Source organism: Oncorhynchus keta, unplaced genomic scaffold, assembly GCF_023373465.1.
Source record: "Oncorhynchus keta strain PuntledgeMale-10-30-2019 unplaced genomic scaffold, Oket_V2 Un_scaffold_17272_pilon_pilon, whole genome shotgun sequence".
Lineage (NCBI taxonomy): Eukaryota > Metazoa > Chordata > Actinopteri > Salmoniformes > Salmonidae > Oncorhynchus > Oncorhynchus keta.
This window is the reverse complement of record NW_026290818.1, coordinates 129198-155561: the sequence shown is the minus strand read 5'-3', so window position 1 is coordinate 155561 and position 26364 is coordinate 129198. Positions and strand designations below refer to the sequence as shown.

Genomic DNA, 26364 nt, shown 5'->3' with positions numbered 1-26364 from the left:
AATAAATTAATATGGCCATGGGTCTTCCCAACACCTAAGTGACCAGCAACATCCCCATGAGACGTCCGCAAAACCATATCACGGAAGGTATATGGAAGGTACATTTTGAATGACAAGGTCACCCAAAAAATAGTCACCACGAGGCAGCCATTTCCTCAACAACAATTGATCCTTACTCTGTACTACATTTGGAACATCAAACAACCCTTTCAGAGCAGGGTCAGCCCGCTGTTCTGCTACCAGGTCACAGACAAAGGAAGGTCAGGTACACAAGTTACAGAACAGTCCGCCACCTCGCTGGTCCACCGGACTCAGACACGGACTCATAGCACGAGTCACGGCACAAGCAGTAAACAAACACTTTGGGGAAACTCTGAGCACCTTCATCCGGGCACCTCTCTGAGATGGGCCCAAGGAAACCATGAGAGGTGGTGATACATCTCGCCAGACCCGCCCACCGGCAAGGTCATTTCCTAGAATCACCTCCACTCCTATGATAACGTCACCTTGTACCAGATCTGTGGAGAGCACAAGTTTGTGTAAAGGGACAGACACAATATGCAAAACTATCCCTCGGATCAAGACACTGTGTCCCGTATCCGTCTCTGGCGAAAGAGGGATCATAGACACCAGTATCTCACGAGGCTTTAACTGGAACCCTCAGGGATACGTAAACCCTCCGTAACCCTCCTTAACCCTCCGTAACCCCCCGTAACCCTCCGTAACCCTCCGTAATGACCGGTGAATGGATAGATGCACTGTCAACCATACCCAATGTTTATTTTAACTGGTCCTTAAAGGTGAAACAATTGAATCCCTTAACTTAAAAGCATTTATCCCAGAAGGCCTAGCTTTAACTCTAGGGACAGGGCATTCACTTTTCCAATTACCTTTACCACAGCAGATTTTGCCATGATCGGATTACACATGGGAACAAGAGTCAACCCTTGAGACAAGATCAGGTCCAGTAGGAAAGAATTTATTCGCAAAACTCTCCCTGCGACAGTCACTGTGAAGACGGGGTTCCCCAAAGTGATATTTATGCATCGGCACATATTCATCAGCCAACAGTGCAGCCTCTGAGACGGTCTGCACTTTATGCTCATTTATGTATGCGCCAAGGCGGTCAGGGACAGAATCTTTGAAATGCTCCGGCACAACTAAACTGTTCGTAGGTTGGAACAGCCAACGAAGTGCACCATCAGTTAAACTGGGTGTGCAAGTCCCGTGCAAAACTCAACATAAGTCTGTTTGTCAGGTTCTAAACCGCTGGTGACACACTTCAGGAACTAACTCATAGTTGTGCAACACAGCAGCTTTAACTTTGCCATAGTTTTGTATATCAGCAACGTTAAGAACTGAGTAGACTTCTTGTGCTTTCCCAGATAGCACACATTGCAACATCAACGTACGGTCGGGTGTCAGGCCAATTCCTGGAATCTGTTACCCTTTCAAACAGTGAAAAAAAAAACTCTGGTTCCTTTTCCCTGAATTTTGGCGGGCGCCTCAAGTTTCCAGCTACGTTGGAAGGAAAGCTGAGCACGACCTCCGGATAAATCACCGTAACTGTCATTAATAGACATGTCAGAGAGGTTACCTTCTCTGACCAAATCTAAAACGGACTTGTTGCAGCGTCAGCTTGGCGCCGTTTCTTGTTTAAACCTTTTAACCTCCAACTCCATTTCCAAGGCGTGTTGCTGTTTCAACCTATCATGATCTAGTTGTAGCAACAACAGGTCCTTTTGCTGTTCAAAGGAGAAGACAGGATTAGGGGCGTTTGTAGTGGACCGAAATGTAGCCAAACCAGGAGAAAATGACTCCGTTAGAATGCCGGATTCGATCAAGTTGGCCTTTAGTATGGACTTAACTGTGTCTTTCAGACGTTTATCATCAATCTCAATGTTATAATGTGTCGCAATTCATAACAATTGGCCTTAAGTATAGCAAACCAGAAGCTCCTCCCTCGGGACTTGGAAGAATTCCTTAATGTTAGCCATAGTCAAACAGTTAACCAACTATGGACGAACAACAACCTGCTCTCGCCCCAATTGAGTACATCAAACCAGACTAACAAAAGCACAGTGTTTTTTAATCCCAGCCCCCAACCACACAGGAGAGAAAAACAATTAATGGAGCTTCCCCAAGACCTATTACTAGCTCAACCCTAGTCTTCAGACAGTTACTGGTGGTGAGTAGCTTCTCCAAGACCTAGCTCAACCCTAGTCTTCAGACAGTTACTGGTGGTGAGTAGCTTCTCCAAGACCTAGCTCAACCCTAGTCTTCAGACAGTTACTGGTGGTGGGTAGCTTCCTCAAGACCTATTACTAGCTCAACCCTAGTCTTCAGACAGTTACTGGTGGTGGGTAGCTTCTCCAAGACCTAGCTCAACCCTAGTCTTCAGACAGTTACTGGCGGTGGGTAGCTTCCTCAAGACCTATTACTAGCTCAACCCTAGTCTTCAGACAGTTACTGGTGGTGGGTAGCTTCTCCAAGACCTAGCTCAACCCTAGTCTTCAGACAGTTACTGGCGGTGGGTAGCTTCCCAAGACCTATTACTAGCTCAACCCTAGTCTTCAGACAGTTACTGGTGGTGGGTAGCTTCCTCAAGACCTATTACTAGCTCAACCCTAGTCTTCAGACAGTTACTGGTGGTGGGTAGCTTCCTCAAGACCTATTACTAGCTCAACCCTAGTCTTCAGACAGTTACTGGTGGTGGGTAGCTTCTCCAAGACCTAGCTCAACCCTAGTCTTCAGACAGTTACTGGTGGTGGGTAGCTTCCCCAAGACCTAGCTCAACCCTAGTCTTCAGACAGTTACTGCAGTGGGTATTTGCTCACTGTCACAGACAAAGCTCCCAGGTGGTTACCCCTCTGAGCCACGGATGTGCTCCCGAGACAACTGCTCCAGCCACGGTCACCACACAAAAATAAGAATGAGCTAACACTGCCAAACGTGTGTCATACGGGACGTCAACAAAACCTACCAGAGAAGAAGACAAGAGTCCAGGTAGCCAATCCACGCTAACCCCAACGATCTCTCACTGCTAACACGGCACAAACACAAACCTGATGTCCCAACAATGAGCAAAGCAGGATCTCCAACCAGGAACATGGGATGAGATAAAATCTGGTCCTTTCTCCACCACAGCACAACCCTACTGCCACACTAAACACCAACCACAGGCGTGTAACCAAAGAAAGTGCAACAGGCAGTAACCAAATGTCACAAATACTTGTGGGCTCTGGGTAGTGCCTTCAGAAAGTATTCACACCTCTTGACTTATTCCACAAGTTGTTGTGTTACAACCTGAATTCAAAATGGATTATATATAATTTTCTTCCTACCATCTCCACACAAAACCACATAATGACAAAGTAAAAAAACATGTTTTTAGAAAATGTATTGAACATTTGATACAGAATGATCTAATTTTGGCCTGGGTGGCCAGCTCTAGGAAGAGTCTTTGTGGTTCTTCTTCCATTTAAGAATGATGGAGGCCACTGTGTTCTTGGTGGACCTTCGATGCTGCAGAAATGTTTTGGTACGCTTCCCCAGATCTGTGCCTCAACACAATGCTGTCTCTGAGCTCAACGGACAATTCCTTCAACCTCATGGCTTGGTATTTGCTCTGACATGCACTGTCAACTGTGGGACCTTGTATAGACAGGTGTGTGCCTTTCCAAATCATGTCCAATCAATTGAATTTACCACAGGTGGACTGCTGAAAGGTGAATTCATCTCCCAGTGTCTGGTGGAAAGCAGACTGAACCAGGTTTTCCTCTAGAATTGTTCCTGTGCTTAGCTCCATTCCGTTTATTTTTTATCCTGAAAAACTCCCCAGTCCTTAACGATTACAAGCATACTCATAACATGATGCAGCCACCACTATGCTTGAAAATATGGAGAGCGGTACTCAGTAATGTCTCCCTCATGGCCCAGGTGTCTACATACACCATAGACACATACCAGTTTAGATGGATCCAGCTCAGACAGGCCCAGCTTAGAGAGGCCCAGCTCAGACAGGCCCAGCTCAGAGAGGCCCAGCTCATGAGCTCCATCAGCAGCAGATTTTCACACTGAACAGAAACGTCAGCTCAATATGCAACAATTTCAAATATTTTACGAAGTTACAGTTCATAGAAGGAAATCAGTCAATTGAAATAAATTCATTAGGCTCAAATCTATGAATTTCCCATTAAAGATGCACATCTGTAATCAGTCATCACACATAAAGAAAGGTAGGGGCGTGGATCAGAACCAGTCAGTATCTGGCGTGGATCAGAACCAGTCAGTATCTGGTGTGGATCAGAAAACCAGTCAGTATCTGGTGTGACCATTTGCCTCATGCAGCGCGACACATCTCCTTCACACAGAGTTGATCAGGCTGTTGATTGTGGTCTGTGGAATGTTGTTCCACTGCTCTTCAATGGCTGTGTGAAGTTGCTGGATATTTGGCGGGAACTGGAACACGCTGTCATACAGATCGATCCAGAGCATCCCAAACATGCTCAATTGGTGACATGTCTGGTGAGTATGCAGGTCATGGGAGAACTGGGACATTTTCAGCTTCCAGGGATTGTGTACATGGCCGTGCCTTATCATGCTGAAACGTTAACTTCAATATTTGTGCATAAAGGCATTTCCACCGCCATTTCTCACATAATTAATTTTGATCCGTCTGCATTTATAAAATTGCACCAAAAACTTCCTGTTTCGGTCATGATTTATTTTTATATGGTATGACTGCTAGCGTTAAAACTGTGGATGGAAACATGGTTACTAACTCCAACCTGCCCTGTGTAGAAACCTCTGGCACGTCAACAACATGACTCAATGACTCCAACCTGTCCTGTGTAGAAACCTCTGGCACTTCAACATGACTCAATGACTCCAACCTGCCCTGTGTAGAAACCTCTGGCACTTCAACAACATGACTCAATGACTCCAACCTGCCCTGTGTAGAAACCTCTGGCACGTCAACAACATGACTCAATGACTCCAACCTGCCCTGTGTAGAAACCTCTGGCACTTCAACATGACTCAATGACTCCAACCTGCCCTGTGTAGAAACCTCTGGCACGTCAACAACATGACTCAATGACTCCAACCTGCCCTGTGTAGAAACCTCTGGCACGTCAACAACATGACTCAATGACTCCAACCTGCCCTGTGTAGAAACCTCTGGCACTTCAACAACATGACTCAATGACTCCAACCTGCCCTGTGTAGAAACCTCTGGCACTTCAACAACATGACTCAATGACTCCAACCTGCCCTGTGTAGAAACCTCTGGCACTTCAACATGACTCAATGACTCCAACCTGCCCTGTGTAGAAACCTCTGGCACTTCAACAACATGACTCAATGACTCCAACCTGCCCTGTGTAGAAACCTCTGGCACGTCAACAACATGACTCAATGACTCCAACCTGCCCTGGTGTAGAAACCTCTGGCACTTCAACAACATGACTCAATGACTCCAACCTGCCCTGTGTAGAAACCTCTGGCACGTCAACATGACTCAATGACTCCAACCTGCCCTGTGTAGAAACCTCTGGCACGTCAACAACATGACTCAATGACTCCAACCTGCCCTGTGTAGAAACCTCTGGCACTTCAACAACATGACTCAATGACTCCAACCTGCCCTGTGTAGAAACCTCTGGCACGTCAACAACATGACTCAATGACTCCAACCTGCCCTGTGTAGAAACCTCTGGCACTTCAACAACATGACTCAATGACTCCAACCTGCCCTGTGTAGAAACCTCTGGCACGTCAACAACATGACTCAATGACTCCAACCTGCCCTGTGTAGAAACCTCTGGCACTTCAACAACATGACTCAATGACTCCAACCTGCCCTGTGTAGAAACCTCTGGCACTTCAACAACATGACTCAATGACTCCAACCTGCCCTGTGTAGAAACCTCTGGCACTTCAACAACATGACTCAATGACTCCAACCTGCCCTGTGTAGAAACCTCTGGCACTTCAACATGACTCAATGACTCCAACCTGCCCTGTGTAGAAACCTCTGGTACTTCAACAACATGACTCAATGACTCCAACCTGCCCTGTGTAGAAACCTCTGGCACTTCAACAACATGACTCAATGACTCCAACCTGCCCTGTGTAGAAACCTCTGGCACTTCAACAACATGACTCAATGACTCCAACCTGCCCTGTGTAGAAACCTCTGGCACGTCAACAACATGACTCAATGACTCCAACCTGCCCTGTGTAGAAACCTCTGGCACTTCAACATGACTCAATGACTCCAACCTGCCCTGTGTAGAAACCTCTGGCACTTCAACAACATGACTCAATGACTCCAACCTGCCCTGTGTAGAAACCTCTGGCACTTCAACAACATGACTCAATGACTCCAACCTGCCCTGTGTAGAAACCTCTGGCACTTCAACAACATGACTCAATGACTCCAACCTGCCCTGTGTAGAAACCTCTGGCACGTCAACAACATGACTCAATGACTCCAACCTGCCCTGTGTAGAAACCTCTGGCACGTCAACAACATGACTCAATGACTCCAACCTGCCCTGTGTAGAAACCTCTGGCACTTCAACAACATGACTCAATGACTCCAACCTGCCCTGTGTAGAAACCTCTGGCACTTCAACAACATGACTCAATGACTCCAACCTGCCCTGTGTAGAAACCTCTGGCACTTCAACAACATGACTCAATGACTCCAACCTGCCCTGTGTAGAAACCTCTGGCACGTCAACAACATGACTCAATGACTCCAACCTGCCCTGTGTAGAAACCTCTGGCACTTCAACAACATGACTCAATGACTCCAACCTGCCCTGTGTAGAAACCTCTGGCACTTCAACATGACTCAATGACTCCAACCTGCCCTGTGTAGAAACCTCTGGCACGTCAACAACATGACTCAATGACTCCAACCTGCCCTGTGTAGAAACCTCTGGCACTTCAACAACATGACTCAATGACTCCAACCTGCCCTGTGTAGAAACCTCTGGCACGTCAACATGACTCAATGACTCCAACCTGCCCTGTGTAGAAACATCTGGCACTTCAACAACATGACTCAGTGACTCCAACCTGCCCTGTGTAGAAACATCTGGCACTTCAACAACATGACTCAGTGACTCCAACCTGCCCTGTGTAGAAACATCTGGCACTTCAACAACATGACTCAATGACTCCAACCTGCCCTGTGTAGAAACCTCTGGCACGTCAACATGACTCAATGACTCCAACCTGCCCTGTGTAGAAACCTCTGGCACTTCAACAACATGACTCAATGACTCCAACCTGCCCTGTGTAGAAACCTCCACTTCAACAACATGACTCAATGACTCCAACCTGCCCTGTGTAGAAACCTCTGGCACTTCAACAACATGACTCAATGACTCCAACCTGCCCTGTGTAGAAACCTCTGGCACGTCAACAACATGACTCAATGACTCCAACCTGCCCTGTGTAGAAACCTCTGGCACTTCAACATGACTCAATGACTCCAACCTGCCCTGTGTAGAAACCTCTGGCACTTCAACAACATGACTCAATGACTCCAACCTGCCCTGTGTAGAAACCTCTGGCACTTCAACAACATGACTCAATGACTCCAACCTGCCCTGTGTAGAAACCTCTGGCACTTCAACAACATGACTCAATGACTCCAACCTGCCCTGTGTAGAAACCTCTGGCACGTCAACAACATGACTCAATGACTCCAACCTGCCCTGTGTAGAAACCTCTGGCACGTCAACAACATGACTCAATGACTCCAACCTGCCCTGTGTAGAAACCTCTGGCACTTCAACAACATGACTCAATGACTCCAACCTGCCCTGTGTAGAAACCTCTGGCACTTCAACAACATGACTCAATGACTCCAACCTGCCCTGTGTAGAAACCTCTGGCACTTCAACAACATGACTCAATGACTCCAACCTGCCCTGTGTAGAAACCTCTGGCACGTCAACAACATGACTCAATGACTCCAACCTGCCCTGTGTAGAAACCTCTGGCACTTCAACAACATGACTCAATGACTCCAACCTGCCCTGTGTAGAAACCTCTGGCACTTCAACATGACTCAATGACTCCAACCTGCCCTGTGTAGAAACCTCTGGCACGTCAACAACATGACTCAATGACTCCAACCTGCCCTGTGTAGAAACCTCTGGCACGTCAACAACATGACTCAATGACTCCAACCTGCCCTGTGTAGAAACCTCTGGCACGTCAACATGACTCAATGACTCCAACCTGCCCTGTGTAGAAACCTCTGGCACGTCAACATGACTCAATGACTCCAACCTGCCCTGTGTAGAAACCTCTGGCACTTCAACATGACTCAATGACTCCAACCTGCCCTGTGTAGAAACCTCTGGCACGTCAACATGACTCAATGACTCCAACCTGCCCTGTGTAGAAACCTCTGGCACTTCAACAACATGACTCAATGACTCCAACCTGCCCTGTGTAGAAACCTCTGGCACGTCAACAACATGACTCAATGACTCCAACCTGCCCTGTGTAGAAACCTCTGGCACTTCAACAACATGACTCAATGACTCCAACCTGCCCTGTGTAGAAACCTCTGGCACTTCAACATGACTCAATGACTCCAACCTGCCCTGTGTAGAAACCTCTGGCACGTCAACAACATGACTCAATGACTCCAACCTGCCCTGTGTAGAAACCTCTGGCACGTCAACATGACTCAATGACTCCAACCTGCCCTGTGTAGAAACCTCTGGCACGTCAACAACATGACTCAATGACTCCAACCTGCCCTGTGTAGAAACCTCTGGCACTTCAACATGACTCAATGACTCCAACCTGCCCTGTGTAGAAACCTCTGGCACGTCAACAACATGACTCAATGACTCCAACCTGCCCTGTGTAGAAACCTCTGGCACGTCAACAACATGACTCAATGACTCCAACCTGCCCTGTGTAGAAACCTCTGGCACTTCAACATGACTCAATGACTCCAACCTGCCCTGTGTAGAAACCTCTGGCACGTCAACATGACTCAATGACTCCAACCTGCCCTGTGTAGAAACCTCTGGCACTTCAACAACATGACTCAATGACTCCAACCTGCCCTGTGTAGAAACCTCTGGCACTTCAACATGACTCAATGACTCCAACCTGCCCTGTGTAGAAACCTCTGGCACTTCAACAACATGACTCAATGACTCCAACCTGCCCTGTGTAGAAACCTCTGGCACGTCAACAACATGACTCAATGACTCCAACCTGCCCTGTGTAGAAACCTCTGGCACGTCAACAACATGACTCAATGACTCCAACCTGCCCTGTGTAGCAACCTCTGGCACGTCAACAACATGACTCAATGACTCCAACCTGCCCTGTGTAGAAACCTCTGGCACGTCAACAACATGACTCAATGACTCCAACCTGCCCTGTGTAGAAACCTCTGGCACTTCAACAACATGACTCAATGACTCCAACCTGCCCTGTGTAGAAACCTCTGGCACTTCAACAACATGACTCAATGACTCCAACCTGCCCTGTGTAGAAACCTCTGGCACGTCAACAACATGACTCAATGACTCCAACCTGCCCTGTGTAGAAACCTCTGGCACTTCAACAACATGACTCAATGACTCCAACCTGCCCTGTGTAGAAACCTCTGGCACGTCAACAACATGACTCAATGACTCCAACCTGCCCTGTGTAGAAACCTCTGGCACTTCAACAACATGACTCAATGACTCCAACCTGCCCTGTGTAGAAACCTCTGGCACTTCAACAACATGACTCAATGACTCCAACCTGCCCTGTGTAGAAACCTCTGGCACTTCAACATGACTCAATGACTCCAACCTGCCCTGTGTAGAAACCTCTGGCACTTCAACAACATGACTCAATGACTCCAACCTGCCCTGTGTAGAAACCTCTGGCACTTCAACATGACTCAATGACTCCAACCTGCCCTGTGTAGAAACCTCTGGCACTTCAACAACATGACTCAATGACTCCAACCTGCCCTGTGTAGAAACCTCTGGCACTTCAACATGACTCAATGACTCCAACCTGCCCTGTGTAGAAACCTCTGGCACTTCAACAACATGACTCAATGACTCCAACCTGCCCTGTGTAGAAACCTCTGGCACGTCAACAACATGACTCAATGACTCCAACCTGCCCTGTGTAGAAACCTCTGGCACTTCAACATGACTCAATGACTCCAACCTGCCCTGTGTAGAAACCTCTGGCACTTCAACAACATGACTCAATGACTCCAACCTGCCCTGTGTAGAAACCTCTGGCACGTCAACAACATGACTCAATGACTCCAACCTGCCCTGTGTAGAAACCTCTGGCACGTCAACAACATGACTCAATGACTCCAACCTGCCCTGTGTAGAAACCTCTGGCACTTCAACATGACTCAATGACTCCAACCTGCCCTGTGTAGAAACCTCTGGCACTTCAACATGACTCAATGACTCCAACCTGCCCTGTGTAGAAACCTCTGGCACTTCAACATGACTCAATGACTCCAACCTGCCCTGTGTAGCAAACCTCTGGCACTTCAACAACATGACTCAATGACTCCAACCTGCCCTGTGTAGAAACCTCTGGCACTTCAACAACATGACTCAATGACTCCAACCTGCCCTGTGTAGAAACCTCTGGCACGTCAACAACATGACTCAATGACTCCAACCTGCCCTGTGTAGAAACCTCTGGCACGTCAACAACATGACTCAATGACTCCAACCTGCCCTGTGTAGAAACCTCTGGCACGTCAACAACATGACTCAATGACTCCAACCTGCCCTGTGTAGAAACCTCTGGCACTTCAACAACATGACTCAATGACTCCAACCTGCCCTGTGTAGAAACCTCTGGCACGTCAACAACATGACTCAATGACTCCAACCTGCCCTGTGTAGAAACCTCTGGCACTTCAACATGACTCAATGACTCCAACCTGCCCTGTGTAGAAACCTCTGGCACTTCAACAACATGACTCAATGACTCCAACCTGCCCTGTGTAGAAACCTCTGGCACTTCAACATGACTCAATGACTCCAACCTGCCCTGTGTAGAAACCTCTGGCACTTCAACAACATGACTCAATGACTCCAACCTGCCCTGTGTAGAAACCTCTGGCACGTCAACATGACTCAATGACTCCAACCTGCCCTGTGTAGAAACCTCTGGCACTTCAACAACATGACTCAATGACTCCAACCTGCCCTGTGTAGAAACCTCTGGCACTTCAACAACATGACTCAATGACTCCAACCTGCCCTGTGTAGAAACCTCTGGCACTTCAACATGACTCAATGACTCCAACCTGCCCTGTGTAGAAACCTCTGGCACGTCAACAACATGACTCAATGACTCCAACCTGCCCTGTGTAGAAACCTCTGGCACTTCAACATGACTCAATGACTCCAACCTGCCCTGTGTAGAAACCTCTGGCACTTCAACATGACTCAATGACTCCAACCTGCCCTGTGTAGAAACCTCTGGCACGTCAACAACATGACTCAATGACTCCAACCTGCCCTGTGTAGAAACCTCTGGCACTTCAACAACATGACTCAATGACTCCAACCTGCCCTGTGTAGAAACCTCTGGCACTTCAACAACATGACTCAATGACTCCAACCTGCCCTGTGTAGAAACCTCTGGCACTTCAACAACATGACTCAATGACTCCAACCTGCCCTGTGTAGAAACCTCTGGCACTTCAACAACATGACTCAATGACTCCAACCTGCCCTGTGTAGAAACCTCTGGCACTTCAACATGACTCAATGACTCCAACCTGCCCTGTGTAGAAACCTCTGGCACTTCAACATGACTCAATGACTCCAACCTGCCCTGTGTAGAAACCTCTGGCACTTCAACAACATGACTCAATGACTCCAACCTGCCCTGTGTAGAAACCTCTGGCACGTCAACAACATGACTCAATGACTCCAACCTGCCCTGTGTAGAAACCTCTGGCACGTCAACAACATGACTCAATGACTCCAACCTGCCCTGTGTAGAAACCTCTGGCACTTCAACAACATGACTCAATGACTCCAACCTGCCCTGTGTAGAAACCTCTGGCACTTCAACAACATGACTCAATGACTCCAACCTGCCCTGTGTAGAAACCTCTGGCACTTCAACAACATGACTCAATGACTCCAACCTGCCCTGTGTAGAAACCTCTGGCACGTCAACAACATGACTCAATGACTCCAACCTGCCCTGTGTAGAAACCTCTGGCACTTCAACAACATGACTCAATGACTCCAACCTGCCCTGTGTAGAAACCTCTGGCACTTCAACAACATGACTCAATGACTCCAACCTGCCCTGTGTAGAAACCTCTGGCACTTCAACAACATGACTCAATGACTCCAACCTGCCCTGTGTAGAAACCTCTGGCACTTCAACAACATGACTCAATGACTCCAACCTGCCCTGTGTAGAAACCTCTGGCACTTCAACAACATGACTCAATGACTCCAACCTGCCCTGTGTAGAAACCTCTGGCACTTCAACAACATGACTCAATGACTCCAACCTGCCCTGTGTAGAAACCTCTGGCACTTCAACAACATGACTCAATGACTCCAACCTGCCCTGTGTAGAAACCTCTGGCACGTCAACAACATGACTCAATGACTCCAACCTGCCCTGTGTAGAAACATCTGGCACTTCAACAACATGACTCAGTGACTCCAACCTGCCCTGTGTAGAAACATCTGGCACTTCAACAACATGACTCAATGACTCCAACCTGCCCTGTGTAGAAACCTCTGGCACTTCAACAACATGACTCAATGACTCCAACCTGCCCTGTGTAGAAACCTCTGGCACGTCAACATGACTCAATGACTCCAACCTGCCCTGTGTAGAAACCTCTGGCACGTCAACAACATGACTCAATGACTCCAACCTGCCCTGTGTAGAAACCTCTGGCACGTCAACAACATGACTCAATGACTCCAACCTGCCCTGTGTAGAAACCTCTGGCACTTCAACAACATGACTCAATGACTCCAACCTGCCCTGTGTAGAAACCTCTGGCACTTCAACAACATGACTCAATGACTCCAACCTGCCCTGTGTAGAAACCTCTGGCACTTCAACAACATGACTCAATGACTCCAACCTGCCCTGTGTAGAAACCTCTGGCACGTCAACAACATGACTCAATGACTCCAACCTGCCCTGTGTAGAAACCTCTGGCACTTCAACAACATGACTCAATGACTCCAACCTGCCCTGTGTAGAAACCTCTGGCACTTCAACATGACTCAATGACTCCAACCTGCCCTGTGTAGAAACCTCTGGCACGTCAACAACATGACTCAATGACTCCAACCTGCCCTGTGTAGAAACCTCTGGCACTTCAACAACATGACTCAATGACTCCAACCTGCCCTGTGTAGAAACCTCTGGCACGTCAACAACATGACTCAATGACTCCAACCTGCCCTGTGTAGAAACCTCTGGCACTTCAACAACATGACTCAGTGACTCCAACCTGCCCTGTGTAGAAACCTCTGGCACTTCAACAACATGACTCAATGACTCCAACCTGCCCTGTGTAGAAACCTCTGGCACTTCAACAACATGACTCAATGACTCCAACCTGCCCTGTGTAGAAACCTCTGGCACTTCAACATGACTCAATGACTCCAACCTGCCCTGTGTAGAAACCTCTGGTACTTCAACAACATGACTCAATGACTCCAACCTGCCCTGTGTAGAAACCTCTGGCACTTCAACAACATGACTCAATGACTCCAACCTGCCCTGTGTAGAAACCTCTGGCACTTCAACAACATGACTCAATGACTCCAACCTGCCCTGTGTAGAAACCTCTGGCACGTCAACAACATGACTCAATGACTCCAACCTGCCCTGTGTAGAAACCTCTGGCACTTCAACATGACTCAATGACTCCAACCTGCCCTGTGTAGAAACCTCTGGCACTTCAACAACATGACTCAATGACTCCAACCTGCCCTGTGTAGAAACCTCTGGCACTTCAACAACATGACTCAATGACTCCAACCTGCCCTGTGTAGAAACCTCTGGCACTTCAACAACATGACTCAATGACTCCAACCTGCCCTGTGTAGAAACCTCTGGCACGTCAACAACATGACTCAATGACTCCAACCTGCCCTGTGTAGAAACCTCTGGCACGTCAACAACATGACTCAATGACTCCAACCTGCCCTGTGTAGAAACCTCTGGCACTTCAACAACATGACTCAATGACTCCAACCTGCCCTGTGTAGAAACCTCTGGCACTTCAACAACATGACTCAATGACTCCAACCTGCCCTGTGTAGAAACCTCTGGCACTTCAACAACATGACTCAATGACTCCAACCTGCCCTGTGTAGAAACCTCTGGCACGTCAACAACATGACTCAATGACTCCAACCTGCCCTGTGTAGAAACCTCTGGCACTTCAACAACATGACTCAATGACTCCAACCTGCCCTGTGTAGAAACCTCTGGCACTTCAACATGACTCAATGACTCCAACCTGCCCTGTGTAGAAACCTCTGGCACGTCAACAACATGACTCAATGACTCCAACCTGCCCTGTGTAGAAACCTCTGGCACGTCAACAACATGACTCAATGACTCCAACCTGCCCTGTGTAGAAACCTCTGGCACGTCAACATGACTCAATGACTCAACCTGCCCTGTGTAGAAACCTCTGGCACGTCAACATGACTCAATGACTCCAACCTGCCCTGTGTAGAAACCTCTGGCACTTCAACATGACTCAATGACTCCAACCTGCCCTGTGTAGAAACCTCTGGCACTTCAACATGACTCAATGACTCCAACCTGCCCTGTGTAGAAACCTCTGGCACTTCAACAACATGACTCAATGACTCCAACCTGCCCTGTGTAGAAACCTCTGGCACGTCAACAACATGACTCAATGACTCCAACCTGCCCTGTGTAGAAACCTCTGGCACTTCAACAACATGACTCAATGACTCCAACCTGCCCTGTGTAGAAACCTCTGGCACTTCAACATGACTCAATGACTCCAACCTGCCCTGTGTAGAAACCTCTGGCACGTCAACATGACTCAGTGACTCCAACCTGCCCTGTGTAGAAACCTCTGGCACGTCAACATGACTCAATGACTCCAACCTGCCCTGTGTAGAAACCTCTGGCACGTCAACAACATGACTCAATGACTCCAACCTGCCCTGTGTAGAAACCTCTGGCACTTCAACATGACTCAATGACTCCAACCTGCCCTGTGTAGAAACCTCTGGCACGTCAACATGACTCAATGACTCCAACCTGCCCTGTGTAGAAACCTCTGGCACGTCAACATGACTCAATGACTCCAACCTGCCCTGTGTAGAAACCTCTGGCACTTCAACATGACTCAATGACTCCAACCTGCCCTGTGTAGAAACCTCTGGCACGTCAACATGACTCAATGACTCCAACCTGCCCTGTGTAGAAACCTCTGGCACTTCAACAACATGACTCAATGACTCCAACCTGCCCTGTGTAGAAACCTCTGGCACGTCAACATGACTCAATGACTCCAACCTGCCCTGTGTAGAAACCTCTGGCACTTCAACAACATGACTCAATGACTCCAACCTGCCCTGTGTAGAAACCTCTGGCACGTCAACATGACTCAATGACTCCAACCTGCCCTGTGTAGAAACCTCTGGCACGTCAACAACATGACTCAATGACTCCAACCTGCCCTGTGTAGAAACCTCTGGCACGTCAACAACATGACTCAATGACTCCAACCTGCCCTGTGTAGAAACCTCTGGCACGTCAACAACACGACTCAATGACTCCAACCTGCCCTGTGTAGCAACCTCTGGCACTTCAACAACATGACTCAATGACTCCAACCTGCCCTGTGTAGAAACCTCTGGCACGTCAACAACATGACTCAATGACTCCAACCTGCCCTGTGTAGAAACCTCTGGCACTTCAACAACATGACTCAATGACTCCAACCTGCCCTGTGTAGAAACCTCTGGCACTTCAACAACATGACTCAATGACTCCAACCTGCCCTGTGTAGAAACCTCTGGCACGTCAACAACATGACTCAATGACTCCAACCTGCCCTGTGTAGAAACCTCTGGCACGTCAACATGACTCAATGACTCCAACCTGCCCTGTGTAGAAACCTCTGGCACTTCAACTACATGACTCAATGACTCCAACCTGCCCTGTGTAGAAACCTCTGGCACTTCAACATGACTCAATGACTCCAACCTGCCCTGTGTAGAAACCTCTGGCACTTCAACAACATGACTCAATGACTCCAACCTGCCCTGTGTAGAAACCTCTGGCACGTCAACATGACTCAATGACTCCAACCTGTCCTGTGTAGAAACCTCTGGCACTTCAACAACATGACTCAATGACTCCAACCTGCCCTGTGTAGAAACCTCTGGCACTTCAACAACATGACTCAATGACTCCAACCTGCCCTGTGTAGAAACCTCTGGCACTTCAACATGACTCAATGACTCCAACCTGCCCTGTGTAGAAACCTCTGGCACGTCAACAACATGACTCAATGACTCCAACCTGCCCTGTGTAGAAACCTCTGGCACTTCAACATGACTCAATGACTCCAACCTGCCCTGTGTAGAAACCTCTGGCACTTCAACAACATGACTCAATGACTCCAACCTGCCCTGTGTAGAAACCTCTGGCACGTCAACAACATGACTCAATGACTCCAACCTGCCCTGTGTAGAAACCTCTGGCACGTCAACAACATGACTCAATGACTCCAACCTGCCCTGTGTAGAAACCTCTGGCACTTCAACATGACTCAATGACTCCAACCTGCCCTGTGTAGAAACCTCTGGCACTTCAACATGACTCAATGACTCCAACCTGCCCCGTGTAGAAACCTCTGGCACTTCAACATGACTCAATGACTCCAACCTGCCCTGTGTAGAAACCTCTGGCACTTCAACAACATGACTCAATGACTCCAACCTGCCCTGTGTAGAAACCTCTGGCACGTCAACAACATGACTCAATGACTCCAACCTGCCCTGTGTAGAAACCTCTGGCACGTCAACATGACTCAATGACTCCAACCTGCCCTGTGTAGAAACCTCTGGCACGTCAACAACATGACTCAATGACTCCAACCTGCCCTGTGTAGAAACCTCTGGCACGTCAACAACATGACTCAATGACTCCAACCTGCCCTGTGTAGCAACCTCTGGCACTTCAACAACATGACTCAATGACTCCAACCTGCCCTGTGTAGAAACCTCTGGCACGTCAACAACATGACTCAATGACTCCAACCTGCCCTGTGTAGAAACCTCTGGCACTTCAACATGACTCAATGACTCCAACCTGCCCTGTGTAGAAACCTCTGGCACTTCAACTACATGACTCAATGACTCCAACCTGCCCTGTGTAGAAACCTCTGGCACTTCAACATGACTCAATGACTCCAACCTGCCCTGTGTAGAAACCTCTGGCACTTCAACAACATGACTCAATGACTCCAACCTGCCCTGTGTAGAAACCTCTGGCACGTCAACATGACTCAATGACTCCAACCTGTCCTGTGTAGAAACCTCTGGCACTTCAACAACATGACTCAATGACTCCAACCTGCCCTGTGTAGAAACCTCTGGCACTTCAACAACATGACTCAATGACTCAACCTGCCCTGTGTAGAAACCTCTGGCACTTCAACATGACTATGGGGTCCTTCTGTGCTCAGTTGGTAGAAACCTCTGGCACTTCAACAACGCTCAGGGTAGTGGGTTCAATTCCCGGGACCACCCATACGTAGAATGTATGCACACATGACTGTAAGTCGCTTTGGATAAAAGCGTCTGCTAAATAGCATGATTATTATTATTATATATTACTCAATGACTCCAACCTGCCCTGTGTAGAAACCTCTGGCACGTCAACAACATGACTCAATGACTCCAACCTGCCCTGTGTAGAAACCTCTGGCACTTCAACATGACTCAATGACTCAACCTGCCCTGTGTAGAAACCTCTGGCACTTCAACATGACTCAATGACTCCAACCTGCCCTGTGTAGAAACCTCTGGCACGTCAACAACATGACTCAATGACTCCAACCTGCCCTGTGTAGAAACCTCTGGCACTTCAACATGACTCAATGACTCCAACCTGCCCTGTGTAGAAACCTCTGGCACTTCAACAACATGACTCAATGACTCCAACCTGCCCTGTGTAGAAACCTCTGGCACTTCAACAACATGACTCAATGACTCCAACCTGCCCTGTGTAGAAACCTCTGGCACTTCAACTACATGACTCAATGACTCCAACCTGCCCTGTGTAGAAACCTCTGGCACTTCAACATGACTCAATGACTCCAACCTGCCCTGTGAAACCTCTGGCAGAAACCTCTGGCACTTCAACAACATGACTCAATGACTCCAACCTGCCCTGTGTAGAAACCTCTGGCACGTCAACAACACGACTCAATGACTCCAACCTGCCCTGTGTAGAAACCTCTGGCACGTCAACAACATGACTCAATGACTCCAACCTGCCCTGTGTAGAAACCTCTGGCACTTCAACAACATGACTCAATGACTCCAACCTGCCCTGTGTAGAAACCTCTGGCACGTCAACAACATGACTCAATGACTCCAACCTGCCCTGTGTAGAAACCTCTGGCACGTCAACATGACTCAATGACTCCAACCTGCCCTGTGTAGAAACCTCTGGCACGTCAACATGACTCAATGACTCCAACCTGCCCTGTGTAGAAACATCTGGCACTTCAACAACATGACTCAGTGACTCCAACCTGCCCTGTGTAGAAACATCTGGCACTTCAACAACATGACTCAATGACTCCAACCTGCCCTGTGTAGAAACCTCTGGCACTTCAACAACATGACTCAATGACTCCAACCTGCCCTGTGTAGAAACCTCTGGCACTTCAACATGACTCAATGACTCCAACCTGCCCTGTGTAGAAACCTCTGGTACTTCAACAACATGACTCAATGACTCCAACCTGCCCTGTGTAGAAACCTCTGGCACTTCAACAACATGACTCAATGACTCCAACCTGCCCTGTGTAGAAACCTCTGGCACTTCAACAACATGACTCAATGACTCCAACCTGCCCTGTGTAGAAACCTCTGGCACGTCAACAACATGACTCAATGACTCCAACCTGCCCTGTGTAGAAACCTCTGGCACTTCAACATGACTCAATGACTCCAACCTGCCCTGTGTAGAAACCTCTGGCACTTCAACAACATGACTCAATGACTCCAACCTGCCCTGTGTAGAAACCTCTGGCACTTCAACAACATGACTCAATGACTCCAACCTGCCCTGTGTAGAAACCTCTGGCACTTCAACATGACTCAATGACTCCAACCTGCCCTGTGTAGAAACCTCTGGCACGTCAACAACATGACTCAATGACTCCAACCTGCCCTGTGTAGAAACCTCTGGCACGTCAACAACACGACTCAATGACTCCAACCTGCCCTGTGTAGCAACCTCTGGCACTTCAACAACATGACTCAATGACTCCAACCTGCCCTGTGTAGAAACCTCTGGCACGTCAACAACACGACTCAATGACTCCAACCTGCCCTGTGTAGCAACCTCTGGCACTTCAACAACATGACTCAATGACTCCAACCTGCCCTGTGTAGAAACCTCTGGCACGTCAACAACATGACTCAATGACTCCAACCTGCCCTGTGTAGAAACCTCTGGCACTTCAACAACATGACTCAATGACTCCAACCTGCCCTGTGTAGAAACCTCTGGCACTTCAACATGACTCAATGACTCCAACCTGCCCTGTGTAGAAACCTCTGGCACGTCAACAACATGACTCAATGACTCCAACCTGCCCTGTGTAGAAACCTCTGGCACTTCAACAACATGACTCAATGACTCCAACCTGCCCTGTGTAGAAACCTCTGGCACGTCAACAACATGACTCAATGACTCCAACCTGCCCTGTGTAGAAACCTCTGGCACTTCAACAACATGACTCAATGACTCCAACCTGCCCTGTGTAGAAACCTCTGGCACTTCAACAACATGACTCAATGACTCCAACCTGCCCTGTGTAGCAACCTCTGGCACTTCAACAACATGACTCAATGACTCCAACCTGCCCTGTGTAGAAACCTCTGGCACTTCAACATGACTCAATGACTCCAACCTGCCCTGTGTAGAAACCTCTGGCACTTCAACAACATGACTCAATGACTCCAACCTGCCCTGTGTAGAAACCTCTGGCACTTCAACAACATGACTCAATGACTCCAACCTGCCCTGTGTAGAAACCTCTGGCACTTCAACAACATGACTCAATGACTCCAACCTGCCCTGTGTAGAAACCTCTGGCACGTCAACAACATGACTCAATGACTCCAACCTGCCCTGTGTAGAAACCTCTGGCACTTCAACATGACTCAATGACTCCAACCTGCCCTGTGTAGAAACCTCTGGCACTTCAACAACATGACTCAATGACTCCAACCTGCCCTGTGTAGAAACCTCTGGCACTTCAACAACATGACTCAATGACTCCAACCTGCCCTGTGTAGAAACCTCTGGCACTTCAACAACATGACTCAATGACTCCAACCTGCCCTGTGTAGAAACCTCTGGCACGTCAACAACATGACTCAATGACTCCAACCTGCCCTGTGTAGAAACCTCTGGCACGTCAACAACATGACTCAATGACTCCAACCTGCCCTGTGTAGAAACCTCTGGCACTTCAACAACATGACTCAATGACTCCAACCTGCCCTGTGTAGAAACCTCTGGCACTTCAACAACATGACTCAATGACTCCAACCTGCCCTGTGTAGAAACCTCTGGCACTTCAACAACATGACTCAATGACTCCAACCTGCCCTGTGTAGAAACCTCTGGCACGTCAACAACATGACTCAATGACTCCAACCTGCCCTGTGTAGAAACCTCTGGCACTTCAACAACATGACTCAATGACTCCAACCTGCCCTGTGTAGAAACCTCTGGCACTTCAACATGACTCAATGACTCCAACCTGCCCTGTGTAGAAACCTCTGGCACGTCAACAACATGACTCAATGACTCCAACCTGCCCTGTGTAGAAACCTCTGGCACGTCAACAACATGACTCAATGACTCCAACCTGCCCTGTGTAGAAACCTCTGGCACGTCAACATGACTCAATGACTCCAACCTGCCCTGTGTAGAAACCTCTGGCACGTCAACATGACTCAATGACTCCAACCTGCCCTGTGTAGAAACCTCTGGCACTTCAACATGACTCAATGACTCCAACCTGCCCTGTGTAGAAACCTCTGGCACTTCAACATGACTCAATGACTCCAACCTGCCCTGTGTAGAAACCTCTGGCACTTCAACAACATGACTCAATGACTCCAACCTGCCCTGTGTAGAAACCTCTGGCACGTCAACAACATGACTCAATGACTCCAACCTGCCCTGTGTAGAAACCTCTGGCACTTCAACAACATGACTCAATGACTCCAACCTGCCCTGTGTAGAAACCTCTGGCACTTCAACATGACTCAATGACTCCAACCTGCCCTGTGTAGAAACCTCTGGCACGTCAACATGACTCAGTGACTCCAACCTGCCCTGTGTAGAAACCTCTGGCACGTCAACATGACTCAATGACTCCAACCTGCCCTGTGTAGAAATCTCTGGCACGTCAACAACATGACTCAATGACTCCAACCTGCCCTGTGTAGAAACCTCTGGCACTTCAACATGACTCAATGACTCCAACCTGCCCTGTGTAGAAACCTCTGGCACGTCAACATGACTCAATGACTCCAACCTGCCCTGTGTAGAAACCTCTGGCACGTCAACATGACTCAATGACTCCAACCTGCCCTGTGTAGAAACCTCTGGCACTTCAACATGACTCAATGACTCCAACCTGCCCTGTGTAGAAACCTCTGGCACGTCAACATGACTCAATGACTCCAACCTGCCCTGTGTAGAAACCTCTGGCACTTCAACAACATGACTCAATGACTCCAACCTGCCCTGTGTAGAAACCTCTGGCACGTCAACATGACTCAATGACTCCAACCTGCCCTGTGTAGAAACCTCTGGCACTTCAACAACATGACTCAATGACTCCAACCTGCCCTGTGTAGAAACCTCTGGCACGTCAACATGACTCAATGACTCCAACCTGCCCTGTGTAGAAACCTCTGGCACGTCAACAACATTCAATGACTCCAACCTGCCCTGTGTAGAAACCTCTGGCACGTCAACAACATGACTCAATGACTCCAACCTGCCCTGTGTAGAAACCTCTGGCACGTCAACAACATGACTCAATGACTCCAACCTGCCCTGTGTAGAAACCTCTGGCACTTCAACAACATGACTCAATGACTCCAACCTGCCCTGTGTAGAAACCTCTGGCACGTCAACAACATGACTCAATGACTCCAACCTGCCCTGTGTAGAAACCTCTGGCACGTCAACAACATGACTCAATGACTCCAACCTGCCCTGTGTAGAAACCTCTGGCACTTCAACAACATGACTCAATGACTCCAACCTGCCCTGTGTAGAAACCTCTGGCACGTCAACAACATGACTCAATGACTCCAACCTGCCCTGTGTAGAAACCTCTGGCACTTCAACATGACTCAATGACTCCAACCTGCCCTGTGTAGAAACCTCTGGCACTTCAACTACATGACTCAATGACTCCAACCTGCCCTGTGTAGAAACCTCTGGCACTTCAACATGACTCAATGACTCCAACCTGCCCTGTGTAGAAACCTCTGGCACTTCAACAACATGACTCAATGACTCCAACCTGCCCTGTGTAGAAACCTCTGGCACGTCAACATGACTCAATGACTCCAACCTGCCCTGTGTAGAAACCTCTGGCACTTCAACATGACTCAATGACTCCAACCTGCCCTGTGTAGAAACCTCTGGCACTTCAACAACATGACTCAATGACTCCAACCTGCCCTGTGTAGAAACCTCTGGCACTTCAACATGACTCAATGACTCCAACCTGCCCTGTGTAGAAACCTCTGGCACGTCAACAACATGACTCAATGACTCCAACCTGCCCTGTGTAGAAACCTCTGGCACTTCAACATGACTCAATGACTCCAACCTGCCCTGTGTAGAAACCTCTGGCACGTCAACAACATGACTCAATGACTCCAACCTGCCCTGTGTAGCAAACCTCTGGCACGTCAACAACATGACTCAATGACTCCAACCTGCCCTGTGTAGCAACCTCTGGCACGTCAACAACATGACTCAATGACTCCAACCTGCCCTGTGTAGAAACCTCTGGCACTTCAACATGACTCAATGACTCCAACCTGCCCTGTGTAGAAACCTCTGGCACTTCAACATGACTCAATGACTCCAACCTGCCCTGTGTAGCAACCTCTGGCACTTCAACAACATGACTCAATGACTCCAACCTGCCCTGTGTAGAAACCTCTGGCACGTCAACAACATGACTCAATGACTCCAACCTGCCCTGTGTAGAAACCTCTGGCACGTCAACAACATGACTCAATGACTCCAACCTGCCCTGTGTAGAAACCTCTGGCACGTCAACAACATGACTCAATGACTCCAACCTGCCCTGTGTAGAAACCTCTGGCACGTCAACAACATGACTCAATGACTCCAACCTGCCCTGTGTAGAAACCTCTGGCACTTCAACAACATGACTCAATGACTCCAACCTGCCCTGTGTAGAAACCTCTGGCACGTCAACAACATGACTCAATGACTCCAACCTGCCCTGTGTAGAAACCTCTGGCACTTCAACATGACTCAATGACTCCAACCTGCCCTGTGTAGAAACCTCTGGCACTTCAACTACATGACTCAATGACTCCAACCTGCCCTGTGTAGAAACCTCTGGCACTTCAACATGACTCAATGACTCCAACCTGCCCTGTGTAGAAACCTCTGGCACTTCAACAACATGACTCAATGACTCCAACCTGCCCTGTGTAGAAACCTCTGGCACGTCAACATGACTCAATGACTCCAACCTGTCCCTGTGTAGAAACCTCTGGCACTTCAACAACATGACTCAATGACTCCAACCTGCCCTGTGTAGAAACCTCTGGCACTTCAACAACATGACTCAATGACTCCAACCTGCCCTGTGTAGAAACCTCTGGCACTTCAACATGACTATGGGGTCCTTCTGTAGCTCAGTTGGTAGAGCATGGTGCTGGCAACGCCAGGGTAGTGGGTTCATGACTCCAACCACCCATGTGTAGAATGTATGCACACATGACTGTAAGTCGCTTTGGATAAAGCGTCTGCTAAATAGCATATATTATTATTATTATATATTACTCAATGACTCCAACCTGCCCTGTGTAGAAACCTCTGGCACGTCAACAACATGACTCAATGACTCCAACCTGCCCTGTGTAGAAACCTCTGGCACTTCAACATGACTCAATGACTCCAACCTGCCCTGTGTAGAAACCTCTGGCACTTCAACATGACTCAATGACTCCAACCTGCCCTGTGTAGAAACCTCTGGCACGTCAACAACATGACTCAATGACTCCAACCTGCCCTGTGTAGAAACCTCTGGCACTTCAACATGACTCAATGACTCCAACCTGCCCTGTGTAGAAACCTCTGGCACTTCAACAACATGACTCAATGACTCCAACCTGCCCTGTGTAGAAACCTCTGGCACTTCAACAACATGACTCAATGACTCCAACCTGCCCTGTGTAGAAACCTCTGGCACTTCAACTACATGACTCAATGACTCCAACCTGCCCTGTGTAGAAACCTCTGGCACTTCAACATGACTCAATGACTCCAACCTGCCCTGTGTAGAAACCTCTGGCACTTCAACATGACTCAATGACTCCAACCTGCCCTGTGTAGAAACCTCTGGCACTTCAACAACATGACTCAATGACTCCAACCTGCCCTGTGTAGAAACCTCTGGCACGTCAACAACATGACTCAATGACTCCAACCTGCCCTGTGTAGAAACCTCTGGCACGTCAACAACATGACTCAATGACTCCAACCTGCCCTGTGTAGAAACCTCTGGCACTTCAACAACATGACTCAATGACTCCAACCTGTCCTGTGTAGAAACCTCTGGCACTTCAACAACATGACTCAATGACTCCAACCTGCCCTGTGTAGAAACCTCTGGCACTTCAACAACATGACTCAATGACTCCAACCTGCCCTGTGTAGAAACCTCTGGCACTTCAACATGACTCAATGACTCCAACCTGCCCTGTGTAGAAACCTCTGGCACTTCAACAACATGACTCAATGACTCCAACCTGCCCTGTGTAGAAACCTCTGGCACTTCAACTAATTGTCAACAGTCTAATAAGGCCATCCCTTACACATCATATGATTTAAATCCTTTGGTTTTCTAGCAACACGACACAAACGTATCCTGGGTTGTGGTGGACATCTTTGAGACAAACCAGTTGTCATCTATAATATAGTCAGTGGAGGTCACTTATCTTTCTGAGCGGTCTACGTCACCCTGCGTTCTAGCCTGTTAACACCCAGTAGTGGTCATTCTTTCTCACCTGGGTTTGTTATGGTTGTCCTTTGATCCAAACCATCCTTTGTGTTTCTCGCCCGGGCCAGAGTCAGAGTTCGAGGCCTGTTCAGACTCATCCAGACAGTTCCTGCTCCGGCTGTCTCTGTCCGACTCCTCCCTGGCCCCCTCGCCCATCCCCTGGCCAGCCTGCTCCAGGGCCGCTGCGATGGCCACCTTCTCCTCCTTCCCTGCCTTGTCAAAGGACCAGCGCCGGCCATCCGCAGCGGGACCTTTAGGGAGGAGGACAGGGAGCTCCTCTCTCCGCTGGTTGAGGTTCTGGAGGGATTGGGACAGAGGCAGGTTCTTCTTCACCAGGGCTAGAGGATCTAAGGGTACTACAGGGTTCCCCGGGCAAGGGTCCAAGGTGGTGTTGTACACATGGCTTCCATTGATGCAGACAGGCTGAGGCACAGGGATGTTGATCTCTCCAGACTCGTCAGTGAACTCACATGTATAGGAGGCCAGCTTGGGAGACAACTCTGCCGTGTGATCTGTGGAGGGGAAAGAGAGAGAGATGCTAGTGCTTGAATAGCATGTCTTTTCATGACCGGAAAAGAGACAGCAAAGAGCGACAATGTATGCAATTAAACAATTAAAGTAGGAGGATGGGGATGGGATAGTGGAGTGGTAGTGGGGTGGAAGTGGGGTGGTAGTGGGGTGGTAGATGGGGTAGTGGGGTGGTAGATGGGGTAGTGGGGTGGTAGTGGAGTGGTAGATGGGGT

General features: G+C 48.6%; 1 protein-coding gene across 1 annotated transcript in view; it reads right to left on the bottom strand.

The window, feature by feature from the left end:
* The window catches only part of LOC118376832 (uncharacterized), a 51581-nt gene that overhangs the window by 20791 nt on the left and 4426 nt on the right, over positions 1-26364 (bottom strand). Inside the window, exon 3 of the mRNA XM_052514304.1 lies at positions 25629-26133. Within this exon, the coding sequence (XP_052370264.1) occupies positions 25629-26133 (505 nt within the window). The remainder of the gene's footprint in view (positions 1-25628; positions 26134-26364) is intronic.